The sequence below is a fragment of the Lithohypha guttulata genome, assembly GCF_036872675.1.
Source record: "Lithohypha guttulata strain CCFEE 5908 chromosome Unknown scaffold_3, whole genome shotgun sequence".
In the NCBI taxonomy this organism is placed as follows: domain Eukaryota; kingdom Fungi; phylum Ascomycota; class Eurotiomycetes; order Chaetothyriales; family Trichomeriaceae; genus Lithohypha; species Lithohypha guttulata.
The window spans coordinates 3653975-3667404 of record NW_027042752.1 but is presented as its reverse complement, the minus strand read 5'-3'; the positions used below and the strand labels follow the sequence as shown (position 1 = coordinate 3667404).

The following is a 13430-nucleotide window of genomic DNA, read 5'->3' as shown; positions in this document are numbered from 1 at the left end:
CGACGCTTCATCTGTCAGACCGACGGTTGATCTGCATCGGGACGACGATGCAGCATTGATCTAACCAGCCGCGAGGTCTGTCTCTCGAAGCTTGTTGCACATCGGCAGGAATTTCGTAACGAGCATAGACACCAATCGGTTTGATGCTGAAGTCTGGCTTGCCATTGCTATTCCAGAGCGCGGACAGACCTGCACACTATATTGTTCGACGGCATGTGGCTTTGAGAAAGAAAAGGCATTCGTGAAGTGACTGATGTAGGAACCATTTGCTTCACGCATACCACCAGACTAGGAGAGTGTGGCGCGTCTGGCTCGGACGTGTCAAAAACGTTAACTCCGGTAGACCCTCTCTGAGCACAAAGTCTTCCATGTACTACTATTGAGCTCTGTCCACATAGCCGTTCCATGTTCCTCACATATCGTATACTCCTGTGGTCGATTATCCGGGACAGTACCGTGGTAAAGATGTGATTGAAATAAGATGAGACGAGACTTACGTTGAAACTTTGTTTGCATACTTGCTGACTAAATTTCCCATCATGGCGGGGCATTTCGTCCGAGGCACGAGTTCATGCCGCTACTGTTTGGAGACACAAAATAACAGCATCAAGCTCCATATATGCGGGCAAGGGGAAGATGGTCTGAAGTCGTTGATGAGTTGTCTCAATATTTTGTCGTCTATACATGCTGAATTGTTCTCCTGGTTATAGATCTGCTTTTCTACTTCTGCGCATCTCCAGTTCAGGCCGACAAGTCTGTCCGAAACTCCCCTCGAGGTGTTTACCCTGGCAACAGTATAGTCAGTCATCGTCCTCACTACCTAGCAGCACTGCGACCAGTCAATCGCTAGCCACCGCAGAAATGAGTGGATATATACCCACGCCTGATCTGCCTCACCCAGCGCATATCGAGCGCGAATCAGCCCTGGGCAAGAAGTTTGGCAAAGAAGTGGTCAACTACTTCGGCTCCTCTCCTCTGAATCGAGTGTCGTTCCTTCGTGAAGACCATGACTTTATTGCCGGAGCATTCGCTCATCCGTCTACCAAGTTCATCGCGTACAAGAATCTGTCTCCCCTGATTGACTCGCCCACGAAGATTCACTATCTCAGCTACGATGACATCAAGACTATCCAACCAGACAATCCTTTCAAGAGAACCGAGAAAGAGCTGTTAGAGTCCTTCAACTCGAGCATTGCGATACCACAGCTTGTGTTCCTGGGTCTGGATGAAACTAACAAGGATGGCTATACGTACAAGAACTATACTGGAGCTCCTCATTTCGCCATCGATGTGACACCCAAGAAGACCTTTGAGAAAGAGGCAGAAGCCTTGTCACAGAAATGGCTGGACAGTGGCCTCATGTTCGTAGAAGGCATGCGCGCAATGAATTTTCCAGCAGATATCGCCGCTGAATATGCTCAAGGACGACATTACCTGGACTGGAATGCAAGGAACACTTATTGCGGCACATGTGGACATCCTACTTTGTCCGTCAATGCTGGCGCGAAACGTGTCTGCCCACCAATCGACCAAGCTGAGACTCCAGCAGAGCGGACACCTTGCAATACCCGGACAACACTATCTAACTTGACCTTCCCAAGAACCGACCCTACCATCATTGTAGCTGTACTTTCGCACGACTCAAAACGTCTCCTGCTCGGTCGTCAGAAGCGCTGGCCACCATACTGGTTCTCCACTCTTGCGGGCTTCATTGAACCAGCCGAATCCGTCGAGGATGCCGTACGTCGCGAGGTCTGGGAAGAGTCCGGCGTCGTCCTTTCGCGAGTCCTCATTCACAGTACTCAACCATGGCCATATCCCGCCAATCTGATGATCGGTGCGATCGCCCAAGTCGCTTCTCCTGAAGACGAGGTAATCAAGCTCGACAACGATCCAGAACTAGAGACAGCGAAATGGTTCGAGCTCGATGAAATCAAGGAGGCCCTGGAGAATGGCACAAGCAGTTTGGGTGAAGCAGCACCGTCAGGATATAAAGAGGGTAATTTGAGGTTACCGCCGAGAACAGCTATTGCAAACCAGCTTATTACAGCGGTAGTCGAGGGTGGATTTTTGGAAGGCGTGACTCCATTAGCGACTGCAAGTAAGATGTGAAAGATCAATTGAGAGAGCTCCAGACCACTTTTAAGAAATGTGGTCCTGCTTAGATATTTGATGATGAGGTGGGCCATGTCAAGAATACTTCATAGATCATGTACAAATGTCAAAGGCCAAATAAAAGAAGAACCCTTTGGCACAACGGGTGAAGGTACATCTTGTAGCACCCTTATTTGCTCCATCGAGAGAATCTAGACTCTTGATCTTCGAGGCCCATTTGCGTCAGTAGATGACCGGTGCAAACAAACGAGACATACTCGCCATGGTCGGGCAACAAGATGCGAATGGGTTCTTTGTCGATTTCATAGAGAATACGACATAAGATTGTAGATATCGCGATCGGCGTCACGCTCTAGCTCGTCCCGATTTATAGTCTATCGATCTTGCTCTATTGTAAGGAGCCCATAACCACTTTTTGTGTTCGGCTGGAATCCTCATTAGCTCGTCGGAAGACTTGATCTGATTGTTGTAACATGTTGTACTCAACCGTATCATAGGAGAGCCCTTGATTGCTCTCAACTCCACAAAGGTTGGTGATAGAAGGCCAAAAAAAAATGTATGTAGTACGTAGACCCATGTCTGTTCCTGGTTAATGAATTCTGCATGATATTGCCAGCGGTTCAGCCGGGCATGGCACTGAATGAGAGACAATGGTGCGATTTGCGTGTCGAGCGCTCGGCGCCTCAGGCTCTGCGGATGTCGAGGCTCGTGTCCGATGCCTTGCCAGTTCTTGATTGCTGTGGTTCACGGCTCAAATGTTGTCTGAAGATACTAATAGTGTTGTTTTTTTCGATGTTCGAACACTATTTCCTTGCTGGAATGTTGCAGTCCGCGAAGTCGGACTTGAAGTCCTTGATTGAGGGATTGGTGTACCTTGACGAACAGAACTGGACTATGTGGTAGATCGTTCTCCCGCTGTATTCGTATTGGGACCAGTGAGGGCCACGTCCAGGGCCATACAATTTTGCATACCTGAAGTTTCATGCTTCAACGAACTGACCTCCTAGTTAAGCTGTATATCTCTAACTTCGAAACGGTAGTGCCGCTTGGTTGTTGAGAGGGTCACTTTCATTCACCTGAACGAGATAAGGCGTGGCTCAGTCGTGATCGCTCCCTTGTTACTTGGTGGGGTGTTGTTGCATTCTGTCGAGTATCATCAATCAACATCTCTGAGTCCTGAACCTCTTATGTGTCGAGAACAGCTCGAGTGAGTCTTGCATCTTCCGAAACTCTTGTCCCAAGCACCTCGCCAACCTTGGTGATCACTCGTTCTTTCGTATCCGATTGGCCATCAGCGTGTCCATTCATCATGGGCACGTCGTCGTCGATCAGTGTCGCAAGAGCCTGCATGATAGCTCTCACCACCATTTCAGCTTCAGCCTTTTGCAGATCACCCTCACCACCACTCAAGGGGCCTCGAAGGACATCTTCATATTCTTTCAAATTTGGAACAACCAGGCTGCGCACGACTTCTCCACCACCCACTGCCTTGAAACCCAAGATCGCCCCATAATGCGCTCCGAGTGTCTTTCGTGGGTCGAGGAATGTCTTCAAGCAAGAACGTGCCAATCGAGGTTTCAAGTTGTGGGAGAAACGACCGTATTTACTGCACAGTCGCTGAAGGAGTGCTGCTGAGAAATCTCGTAGCTCGAAATGATCCATTGGATTTGAGCCTGTACCGTTGATTGTGGCTCCATTTCCGCCTGCACCAGGTCCCAGGTTTCTTCCTGTTAAACAGGTCAGAACTGGAGGGATCATGCTTGCGACATAAGGGCTAAGGTTAAAGTTATCGTTCCGCGTAAGCGCATCGACCAATTCCATCATCTGACGAAGTAGGAAGAGATCTCGCAGATTGTGTGTGACCTTTTCTGCAACAAATTGTACAAAGTATGGAACCAGCTGGTGTAGACCTGGATCTTCTCGCAAGGACGTCAATCCAGCGGCTCGGTATTCTGGTTGCGCTGGGTCGAGGATTGATGAGGTGACTTTCTGAAAGTAAAGCTGTAATTCTTTCGAGAGAACGTGTTTCACAAGTGGTTTCGTAGTACTTGCGGAGGCAGAATCAGCCATGGCGGCAAGGGTTTGGTTCGGACCTGTGCCAGTCTTAGGTAATAGAGAATCAATCGTTCTATTATCGGTCGTGTTTGTGAGGACGGAAGGATTCTGTGGAATGGTAGGCTGGACACCTTCTAGAGCGAGCCAGTGTGCTACATACCAAGTCAGTACTATCCAAGACTTGACCATCACAGCCCTTCCTTACCTGTGAAGCTCATCTCTCGTGGCACCTTCGGCAAAGGTGCATTAATCAGCTTTTCGAAATCCATCTCCTCATCTTCCACGTAGAACAGCGGCTGACCTGGTCCAATACTAGCCTCCCCATATCTAAGCGGTCTTGTACTTTCGTAGCCATACAGAGGTTCAACATCAAGTACCCGTAGAGCCTGCGCAATGTCACTGCACCAGAGAATAGTCCGTTGGGAGTGTCGCATAAACTTGATTGCTTGCTCGAGAACAAGACTCATACGGAACTCCACATCTCTGCATAGAGCAGAAGTCACCTCCTTGTTGAGGTTGGTAATACCAACGGCCTCTGCGACATCGCGAACTGTGTCGGTGCCCCAGAGTGTCATGGTTGCGGATTTTTCTGGAGGAACCAAGGCATGAGGCGAGAACGCAATCGATGGATGAGGCTAAGATGGCCAGCGAGGAGAGCACTACCTGCGTGAACACATTTTCAGCTACTCTCGGGAATTAAGAGTAAACGAGTAAACGAGGTGGAAGTGAGGATAGAGTAACCAGTCAACCAGAACATTGTATGCAACGCGATGAAAGCCTTGATGCCTGGGTCGTCCTGAGTGTTTGTGCCTAAGGCATAGAGCATCCGAAGGAGTGCACAGCGATTCAGGAGAAGTCTGGTACACCACAACCAATACATAGTAGTGATTTACGCTTTACTTTCAACGTAGTCGTCAGCCAAATTCATGTTTGGTCTCGACCTTGTGACTATAAGAGACCTCTAGCATCATGTCACAACTGTTTGAACGAATGTAATTGCATTCTACCTCGTCGATTCCAAAGCCGCACCCTTGGACACATGCGGTAATCAACCATGGGGTATGTTCTACTTTCTTGCCTTTCGCGGACCAGCGTTCTGCTTGGCTGCAAGGGTGGCTAGGCACCTAGAGCTATAAGCTATGCCGACAACCACATTACAACATGATCAGTACCTGACCATCTAAGGACGAGCAACAGGCACGACGCGTCTGATTCGTGCCGGTAGGCGTCAACCAGACACTGCTGTCCTCTTTTGAGAACAAGCCTTTGTCGCTGAGTCCTCTTCTTCGTTGTCTTGCAGCAGTACCAGAACAGTTATCATTCACGATGTATGGTATTGGTTGGCGAAAGTTTAGACGAAGGGACGCCGGATCAAGGCAGACTAGGTCGATAGGACCTCGGATATGCATACAGAAGTGATGGAACGAAAAGCATTGGTTGCGGAATTCTGTATTGAGCTTTGGATGTCGGAACAATACCGATAATGGACTCGACGAAAGGGATTGTCCCTACGTAATTACTCGACTTGCCTGATTTTATATCTTTACTTGTACAAATGGCAACCTCTGCACTGAAACAGCTTCTATCAAGCGGAGTATCTCTGAGCTTCTATTTCAGCAACAGCATGAGTCGTCTCGACGGGAGACTCTGGGTCCTTGAAACGAAGGATGGGGCACACGAGCGACACCAATGTCTTGAACTCTTCGTGAATGCCCTACACAGAGAGAATGTTCTGTTCGACGGCTATACGCTTAAGAACGTGCTGGTCACGGTTTTCTCGATGTTCATAAGCTCAAACCAAATCCTTTGATATCCTGGCTCGCAACCAGTATGTGCTTTCACGGATGACCCACCTGCTGCGAATCGTTGAAACATTTGCCCTTGCATTGTCAACCCAGATTGCATCATCTGTCTTAGGTTAACGAAGCTCTGCACATCGTGCAGATCCAATGGTCGACATGTACCCTCACCAGCATGTGCATCGTCGCTTGTATCTGAGCTTGTGATTGTGGTTTCTTGTGCTCGAAAGGCTATCGAACTAGAAACCAGGCATCCGCAATTCCAAGAGAGTACATTGGCTGTACCACTTTCGTTCAATAGCGATTTCAATGAGCACTATTGCAAGGTGTTAGTGGAACGACAATGCTTCGAGTTGCTGAATCGGCGATCTGAGAGGGGAAGCTAGTCCGCATGAAGTGCAAGAGAACGGGGCTGGCTCAGATTATACCAGCAATCAAGTCCTGATAGGCGGATCTAGCGAGCCCATACAGGTCCTATGAGCTACATGGGCAGGCAGGAAAAGCGAACTTAAAGCAGGAAGTGTATAAGAGACAGATACTCTTCCTCTTTCATCATGCTAGCAGTATCATTCGGTATATCTGTTACTGTCGCCTGTACACCACGAATCGTGGCTGCAAACAAGAACCGTCTTCAATGAAGAGCAGCCCTTTTCATTCACAACGACGAACTTAAGTGCATAAATTGTTGACAGGACATTTTGTATAATACAATCCACCGAACACACGCTCATATCGACTTTCATAGTGCTCGGAATATTCCAGCATTTCTGCCACAGATTATCTCTGTCGAGGCCCTAGGGAGCAAGGCACATGCCTGAGCACGAATCCATCTTGATCGGCAATGTTGCTGAGTCAATGTTTCTTTTCTCTCGGTCCTCAATTGTCGCTCTCGAAGTGCTGCACTAGCGGCAGAGTGGATACATCAGCATCATACCCCGTCATATGGCTGCAACTCATTCAATTCCCATGTGCTACAACGTCTGTGCTTTCCGAGCCTCCCTGTTCCTACACGAGCAATTGCTCTACCATCACGACGGTCGACTTGCCCCGTGTGGCCGAGGCATCTCAACGTTCTATCGGTGAAGTCTTTGAGGCCATGCAACGCTACTTCGACAAATGCACTTTCTGGTGCTGAATAGCGTTGTTCACATTATGCACTCCACCAAGTTATCCTACAGCCTGTTCCTCTACCATGTCGTCGGCGTACCACTCTCAGTCTCAGCCAACCATCCTCGCCGAGATACTACTGCCTTGCCTTTGCAAATCTTATCCTCGAGCTGAGCTCATTTGCAAGATGTGGTCCTCAATACTGTCAGCGACCCCAAGCAGAGATGGATTGGTGGTTGAGCACGAGTCGATGGTTATTGGCCATCCACTACAATGCAACTGTTCATGAAAAAATGCTCATCTGGTGCTCCTACGAACTCGAGTGTTGCTCGCTGGGCTATAATAACTTCAATCGATTCCTCAATTTCCTTCTGCTTTTCTACACTTCCTCACACTGTACGGACAGTATCTTCTACGAGGTTATCTATCCGTGTCAGCACTATATTTGGAGAGGCTGTATATTCACAGTTGTCGTATATATCTCTACTCCCTCTGATCCTCTTCACACCAATGTGAAACCTTGTCAAGATGAGTTTCACAGCAAACTCAATTCCTCCGTGGCGTAGCGCCAGAGTTGCCGCCAGGTCCAGCAGCCAGGACTGTCTGGAAAGCCGAAAAAGCAGGTCGACGGAACGGCCGTCCAACAACTCAAGAGTCCGAACCTCGTCCAGCGGGTCTGAGGACTCTTTCACCTCCTTCACCTCTTCCACCACCTCGGCCACCTCCTCCTCGACCTCCGACAACTGGAGGGCACGAAGCAAGTCACCTTCGCTTCCCGCCTCTTCTTCCTTCCCCCTGCCCGCTGCCTACCAACAGCGCCCAATTCAGGACATCCTGGATGAACGAGCTCCCGCAAGTCGCTTGTCGGGAAAGGCCTTCGATACAGAGGCCTACAAAATTCTAGAGCTCAGATTTCGACACTGGCTCTTTGGACAGGCTCTCTCCCTGAGCCGTTTCACAAGCTCCTGGGAGGATTTCGCTAGCCTAGGTTGGCACGGCCTCCACAATCAGAAATTTGGCATCCTCTTCGACATTGCCAAGGAGATCGCCATTGCCGGCGTCAAGGTGTCGGCCGACAAATTGAAGCTGCTTGACGACCTGATCAAGCAGCGAGAAGCCGCTGCCCATAAGTGGCACGGTTCGGAACGCGGCTCTAACCAGTGGACTACTCACGAACACCACTGGAAGGAGCTCAACCGACTCAAGAACGAGCTGGCCAATCCAAGTCTCGTCAAGCCCAGCAAGTCGCACGGCGATATCATGAAGGCCGCTTCCTGGAGGTAATCACTCTCTTAGTCATGTCACAGAATGATCTACCTATATCAGAATGAAGTCACGTCACAGACTCTCACCACAATCTCACATCATACTCAATATATGCACAACCATTGGACAAGTACCACACAAACGACGAATAACCTATACCACGCTGATGAATGCTTATGCACCGATGCTCTCCACACCAATAACTTCATCATGCATACTGTCGCAGTCGTGCTTTCTCTCATACTCAAGCCCTTGTGGGGCTGTGGCAAAAATGTGTCACAGCCAATTGGAAGAGGTAGGGCCCAGGATCTCTGTAGAAGGGGGAGGAGGCTCGTACTACCTCAGGACTTCAGAAAGGCATAGCCGGGACAACAACACTCCTCAAAACATCTATACTTAACAACACTTCTCAACACATCTATATTCTATGCTGCGTCAACAACACTTCTCTACAAATCTACGCCGCAAACACTTTTCGACACATCTATACTTCGAAGCACTTCTCGAAAACTACACTCTACCTTATCTGCCGATCAATACAATGCATCAGCATAACGCTGCCTCGACATCTCACATCTCAAAACTATCGTTGCGCAATACACAATGTACACCAATGAAAACCTTGTCTTCGGGCCAGCAACATATATCATATCAAATATCAATCTACTTCGAAGCATCACAACACAACTCGATACCAGTACCTGTGACATATTTACAGATCGCTCAGCACAAATCAATTCGCTGAGGCATGGGGAGTAGACAACGTCACTGAGCAGTGGCAGTGGTATAGCCTCAGTCATCTTCTAGCATGATTATCGACGTCCAAGACGTCGACTTTGAGCTGGAACGGTTCGAAACAAACCATCTTCTTGCAGGTTATGCGACACTTTTCATCATTGTTGGCTATAAACGCACACTGACTTGTTTACAATTCGTCTTCAGGTGTCGCACTCTTGTCCATCGCAATCTATACCACCCATCTCAGACCCAGGCGAGGCCTGACTTCATCAAGCTGCATTCCGACTCTCACAGCAGCCTCAACTTGTTGCTCGGCGTCCTCAACGATGACATCGTAGTGGATGTACCTCAGATGTCTAGCTCTTGCTTGATCCTTGATAGCTTCAGTGGCCAACACCTTGTTCTCATACCAATTTCTGCTCCAGTCATTGTATGCTTTGGCTCGTGGCAAGATTGCTTCGAGACGGTTCAGTCTCTGATCGAAGGTATCTGTTATCGTTACAGAGACCTCGTCATTACCATCATCTGAGCACGAATCATCTGTCAAGAATTAGATGATGTTCGGTGGATGTTCATGTGCTGCCTACCCTGGGCGAAGCCAGACGTCAACATGCTTTGCACCATACGGGTCTTGGTAAATGCTGTACGATAGCGATGAGTCCAGTTGAATGGTCTCCACAATAAATTCACATATGTCGACTAGTTTCTGTTAAATATAATTCAGTAGAGGACTCTGTATGACATATGTGACAATCCCGTGAACGTGTATTCTAGGCTGGTTAAACGGCGCCTCATCCTGAGTGTGGTGTATGGTTCAATCTTGGGTTGTTTGTTACGAGAGACGGAGAAGTCACGATAGAAGGGACGAATATGTAGCATATATTGTTTGCTATTCAAGCCACCTAAATTCGTTCCTCTGACAACAGACCCGCCCTTTTCGTGAGTGAAGATGGGTCTTCTGTTTTACTATACTCACCCCAGAACATCGACAACAGGAACCTTAGAGAAAAGGCCAGACAGCGAAGAGCTGAAACGGGAAGCAAAAGGGCCAATCAATGGCGCCGTAGTCAGGACTTCCCATCCCCTTGTGTCGTCGGCTCTGAATTTCATTGCCTACCTGACTAGGTTGTCGACTATATGTTTGTCCTGCCTCCCTAAAATCGGCTGCCATCCTCGGAGCATTTACTCGATCGTGTGACACAAAGTCTCCGATAACGTTCTCTGTCAGACTCGGTGCTACAACGTTAGCCTGCTAAACTCCGGTTCTCCACATGCCTGTTTGGTCGAGATTGGCTGTGAGATCTGCAATGCATACAATGTAGCGACGTCTCGAAACATAAAGACTTACACGTTGGGCCGGAGCCTGTGCATGTATGTACTTCACAAATGATTGACATGAAGTCCAGGTTTTCTTCCCCTTAGGTAGAAGGTGACCGGGCTTCCCCTCAATTAGATAGACTCGTCGGTTGATTGAATGAAAAGATTCGAATCATGTTGGTATTGTCCTTGTCCGCAACGAGACCTCTCAGATCGATTCGTTGTTGTTGCGATCTGCGTGAAGCCCCTGAGATTTTTTGCGGCAGTCCCATCTTTGCTGCTGACTGCTTTATGATACCCTCTTTCTCAACCATACTTCTTCAATAAAGGCTTCAGCAAATTCACAGCTCCACTCTTGTATGAACCACCAAAGATGCTGTAGTGATTGAGATGGTGGTAAGCTTCGTACAACCTCACGCGATCTTCGTACTCTTCTGCAGGCTCTGTTTTCGGACAGTGCTCAAAGTACTCTTTCCAGAAACTGCTGCCAAAGCCGCCGAACATGTTCATGATCCCATGATCGAATTCATGATGGCTGTATGCCGCGCTGGGGTCGAAAACGATCTCTTCTGTTGCGGTGTCCTTGCGACCAGCGAAGGATCCACAACCTTTGTTTCCAGACCAAAGATCACCATGTACCACACGTGGCTGTATGCCTGAACTTCCTCCCAGATGACCATCACCAAGTAGACGTGGTACAACCTTTTCGCAAACATCTTCGACGACCTGTCGTAAAGCCGCATCCTTGCCGTTGTTCTTCTCTCCAGACTTCAAGATATGCCTCAGTCGATTCTCAGCGAAGAAGGTTGCCCAACTTGGCTTCCATGAGTTATCCTGTATAGTATCTCCGCAGCATGTTGAAACAGGAAAGCCAAAGCCTTTGTCCTGGAACTCCTCCGGTATTGGTGTATTGTGCAGTTGAGCTAGCTTCGTGGCCAGAGACAAGCCACTTCCTCCCTGACTAGTCGAGCCAGCACTTCTACCTGACATATCAAGAAACTCTGTAGCAAGGAAATAGCCGCCCTTAGCTTGCTCGAGTCCACCCCAAGCAAAGGATTTCGGAGCTAGGCTTGGCACGCTGTTATGGATGGCGTTGAGGGAGGCATGTTCGCCTTCGAACATTGTCGCTGCTCCCTCTGAGGAAGATGTTTTGACGAAGATCGATGTGTCGGCGGTGTTGATGCGGTAGGTCGATGCGAAGCCGCTTCCGCCATGTTTACTGATCTCTGCAGTAGATGGGTCGATATTATATGATGAGGAGAGCGCACGTATGATTGCCGGATCTATGTCCGTAGGCATACTTTTGTGATGCGATGAAAAAAACCGGGTTACTATGAATAATTTTCGCAACGCTGAAGACATAAAAGAATCACGGCCTATGTTCAAGCAGTCTCGCAATCAATGCCGTTTATGCTGGGATTCAAGGATGCTTCACGATGACGTCCTCTTCCAGATGGATGTGCCGGTCTAATGACCGGCATGTTCGACGGGGACCTGGCCAAGACAGGCAAGTTTCTTACTCGTACAACCCTTCTACAACTCGTGGTTGCACACAAAACTGATTGATTCTCAGATATGTGGGCTACTATTTAGATCTGATCCTTCATCCAAGCATCAAACCACCTTACAGCCTGGAAATATGCACTCTCTTGCGCGAAAGCCTTCTTTCGATCCGTCAGATTTGTTCGTACAGCAAACCCATGCTCGGCATTAGCATATAAGGTGGTCTGGTAGGTCTTGTTGCCACCCTGGAAGATCGACTCAATGTTTGTCCTATTGTCGGCGGTATTCGAGTTATCAAGATCCCCAAAAGCGATGCTGATCGGTCCTGCGATAGCCCTCCATTCATCGGCGGTAGTCGCGGATGGATGGGCTGTGAATCCTGCATCGAGTCCTCTGCCAGGAGCCAAGAAGCGAGCAACATATTTACCGCCGAAACAGTAACCCTAAAGAAATCAGTCAACGATAGCAAAGAAGAGCTATTAGAGTTGCTTACCACAGCACCAACTCGCGAAGCACCAAATTGACCACGAGTAGTGCTTATGGCAGACTGAATCACTTCCTCAATTTGTGACTGAGGGTGTCGGGCACGCCAAGTAGTGATATTGAAGCCTGGAGATCCTCCGCTGAGAGCATCTGCTGGTACTGGGTCGCCTCTAAACAAGTCAGGCATGACCACAAAGTATCCAGCTCTTGCCAGACTATCGGCCAGTCTAGATCGAGGTTAGCATGTTTCAAATAGACTGGGACCAATCTTACAGCCTGTTGTTGACCAACGCATTGCCGAAGATATCTGTCAAATACAATATAGCCACGCTCTGATTTTCATTCCGCGGGTAAGAAAGGTACAGGCTCTCTGGTTCAAGTCAGTATGCCTCCATGTTGAAGAAACGATACACCGCACCTCCATTGATTTGCTCTGTCATCCCTACCGGAGTGCCATTGTTGATAACACCTTCGTCGTAGCACTGTCCGCCACGGAAATAGTGGAAGACATCTCCTGCATGTTCATGCTTCAGATCAGGTTCGCCATGCGCGACGACAAGCGAGGCGCTTGCCAGCAACGTCGTTGCTACCCAAGATGCGACCTTCATATTGGCTGTGATTCAGGTTCGGTGTATGTTAGAAGGAAGGCGGCTACTCGCATGAATGTGGTCGCGAGGGCGAGCTCGCTTTACATCGCGCCATGAGCTCCAGATTTGTACTGCTTGTACCTTAGTGCCAGTTAGGTCCAGGCCAGCTTGCATGACGTCCATGCCAAGCAGTGACATGCCAATCTTCCCTTAGCTTAGCGCACGTGCAAAGACATTGACACGCTGCAGATCAATAGGGACATCCATACCAAGACAGCCAAGAAGATCTGGCAGAGACAGCATGTGCCGAAGATCGGGGAACCATGCCATTTTCTTGGCCGCAGCACCGCAGTGCGGAGTGCAGAATCGACAAGCTCGATAGCGGGGATAGCGGCGTAGCTCTGCAGTACTCGACTGACGACGTTACTGCCTCAGCGATCTGGCAATACAACGATTTGTA

General features: G+C 48.8%; 6 protein-coding genes across 6 annotated transcripts; 2 read left to right on the top strand and 4 right to left on the bottom strand.

Annotated features, from left to right (window-relative positions):
- Nucleotides 1–861: 861 nt before the first annotated feature.
- Nucleotides 862–2112, top strand: NPY1_1 (NADH pyrophosphatase; the record flags this gene model as incomplete). The annotated part of the gene is made up of 1 exon (XM_064899474.1): nucleotides 862–2112. One exon carries the CDS (start codon nucleotides 862–864, stop codon nucleotides 2110–2112), a length of 1251 nt encoding a protein of 416 aa, XP_064755431.1.
- A 1188-nt stretch (nucleotides 2113–3300) lies between these two features.
- taf6 (histone H4-like TAF Taf6, SAGA complex subunit) lies at nucleotides 3301–4745 on the bottom strand (the record flags this gene model as incomplete). Its single annotated transcript, XM_064899473.1, has 2 exons — nucleotides 3301–4322; nucleotides 4376–4745. The coding sequence occupies 2 exons, from the start codon at nucleotides 4743–4745 to the stop codon at nucleotides 3301–3303; spliced, it is 1392 nt and encodes a 463-aa protein (XP_064755430.1).
- Nucleotides 4746–7604: 2859 nt separating this feature from the next.
- Nucleotides 7605–8360, top strand: LTR64_005130 (uncharacterized protein; the record flags this gene model as incomplete). The annotated part of the gene is made up of 1 exon (XM_064899472.1): nucleotides 7605–8360. The coding sequence occupies one exon, from the start codon at nucleotides 7605–7607 to the stop codon at nucleotides 8358–8360; it is 756 nt and encodes a 251-aa protein (XP_064755429.1).
- Nucleotides 8361–9309: 949 nt separating this feature from the next.
- Nucleotides 9310–9692, bottom strand: LTR64_005129 (uncharacterized protein; the record flags this gene model as incomplete). The annotated part of the gene is made up of 2 exons (XM_064899471.1): nucleotides 9310–9620; nucleotides 9668–9692. 2 exons carry the CDS (start codon nucleotides 9690–9692, stop codon nucleotides 9310–9312), a joined length of 336 nt encoding a protein of 111 aa, XP_064755428.1.
- A 1011-nt stretch (nucleotides 9693–10703) lies between these two features.
- LTR64_005128 (uncharacterized protein) lies at nucleotides 10704–11696 on the bottom strand (the record flags this gene model as incomplete). Its single annotated transcript, XM_064899470.1, has 1 exon — nucleotides 10704–11696. The coding sequence occupies one exon, from the start codon at nucleotides 11694–11696 to the stop codon at nucleotides 10704–10706; it is 993 nt and encodes a 330-aa protein (XP_064755427.1).
- Nucleotides 11697–11986: 290 nt separating this feature from the next.
- LTR64_005127 (uncharacterized protein) lies at nucleotides 11987–12991 on the bottom strand (the record flags this gene model as incomplete). The annotated part of the gene is made up of 4 exons (XM_064899469.1): nucleotides 11987–12343; nucleotides 12394–12610; nucleotides 12657–12690; nucleotides 12802–12991. 4 exons carry the CDS (start codon nucleotides 12989–12991, stop codon nucleotides 11987–11989), a joined length of 798 nt encoding a protein of 265 aa, XP_064755426.1.
- Nucleotides 12992–13430: the final 439 nt, after the last annotated feature.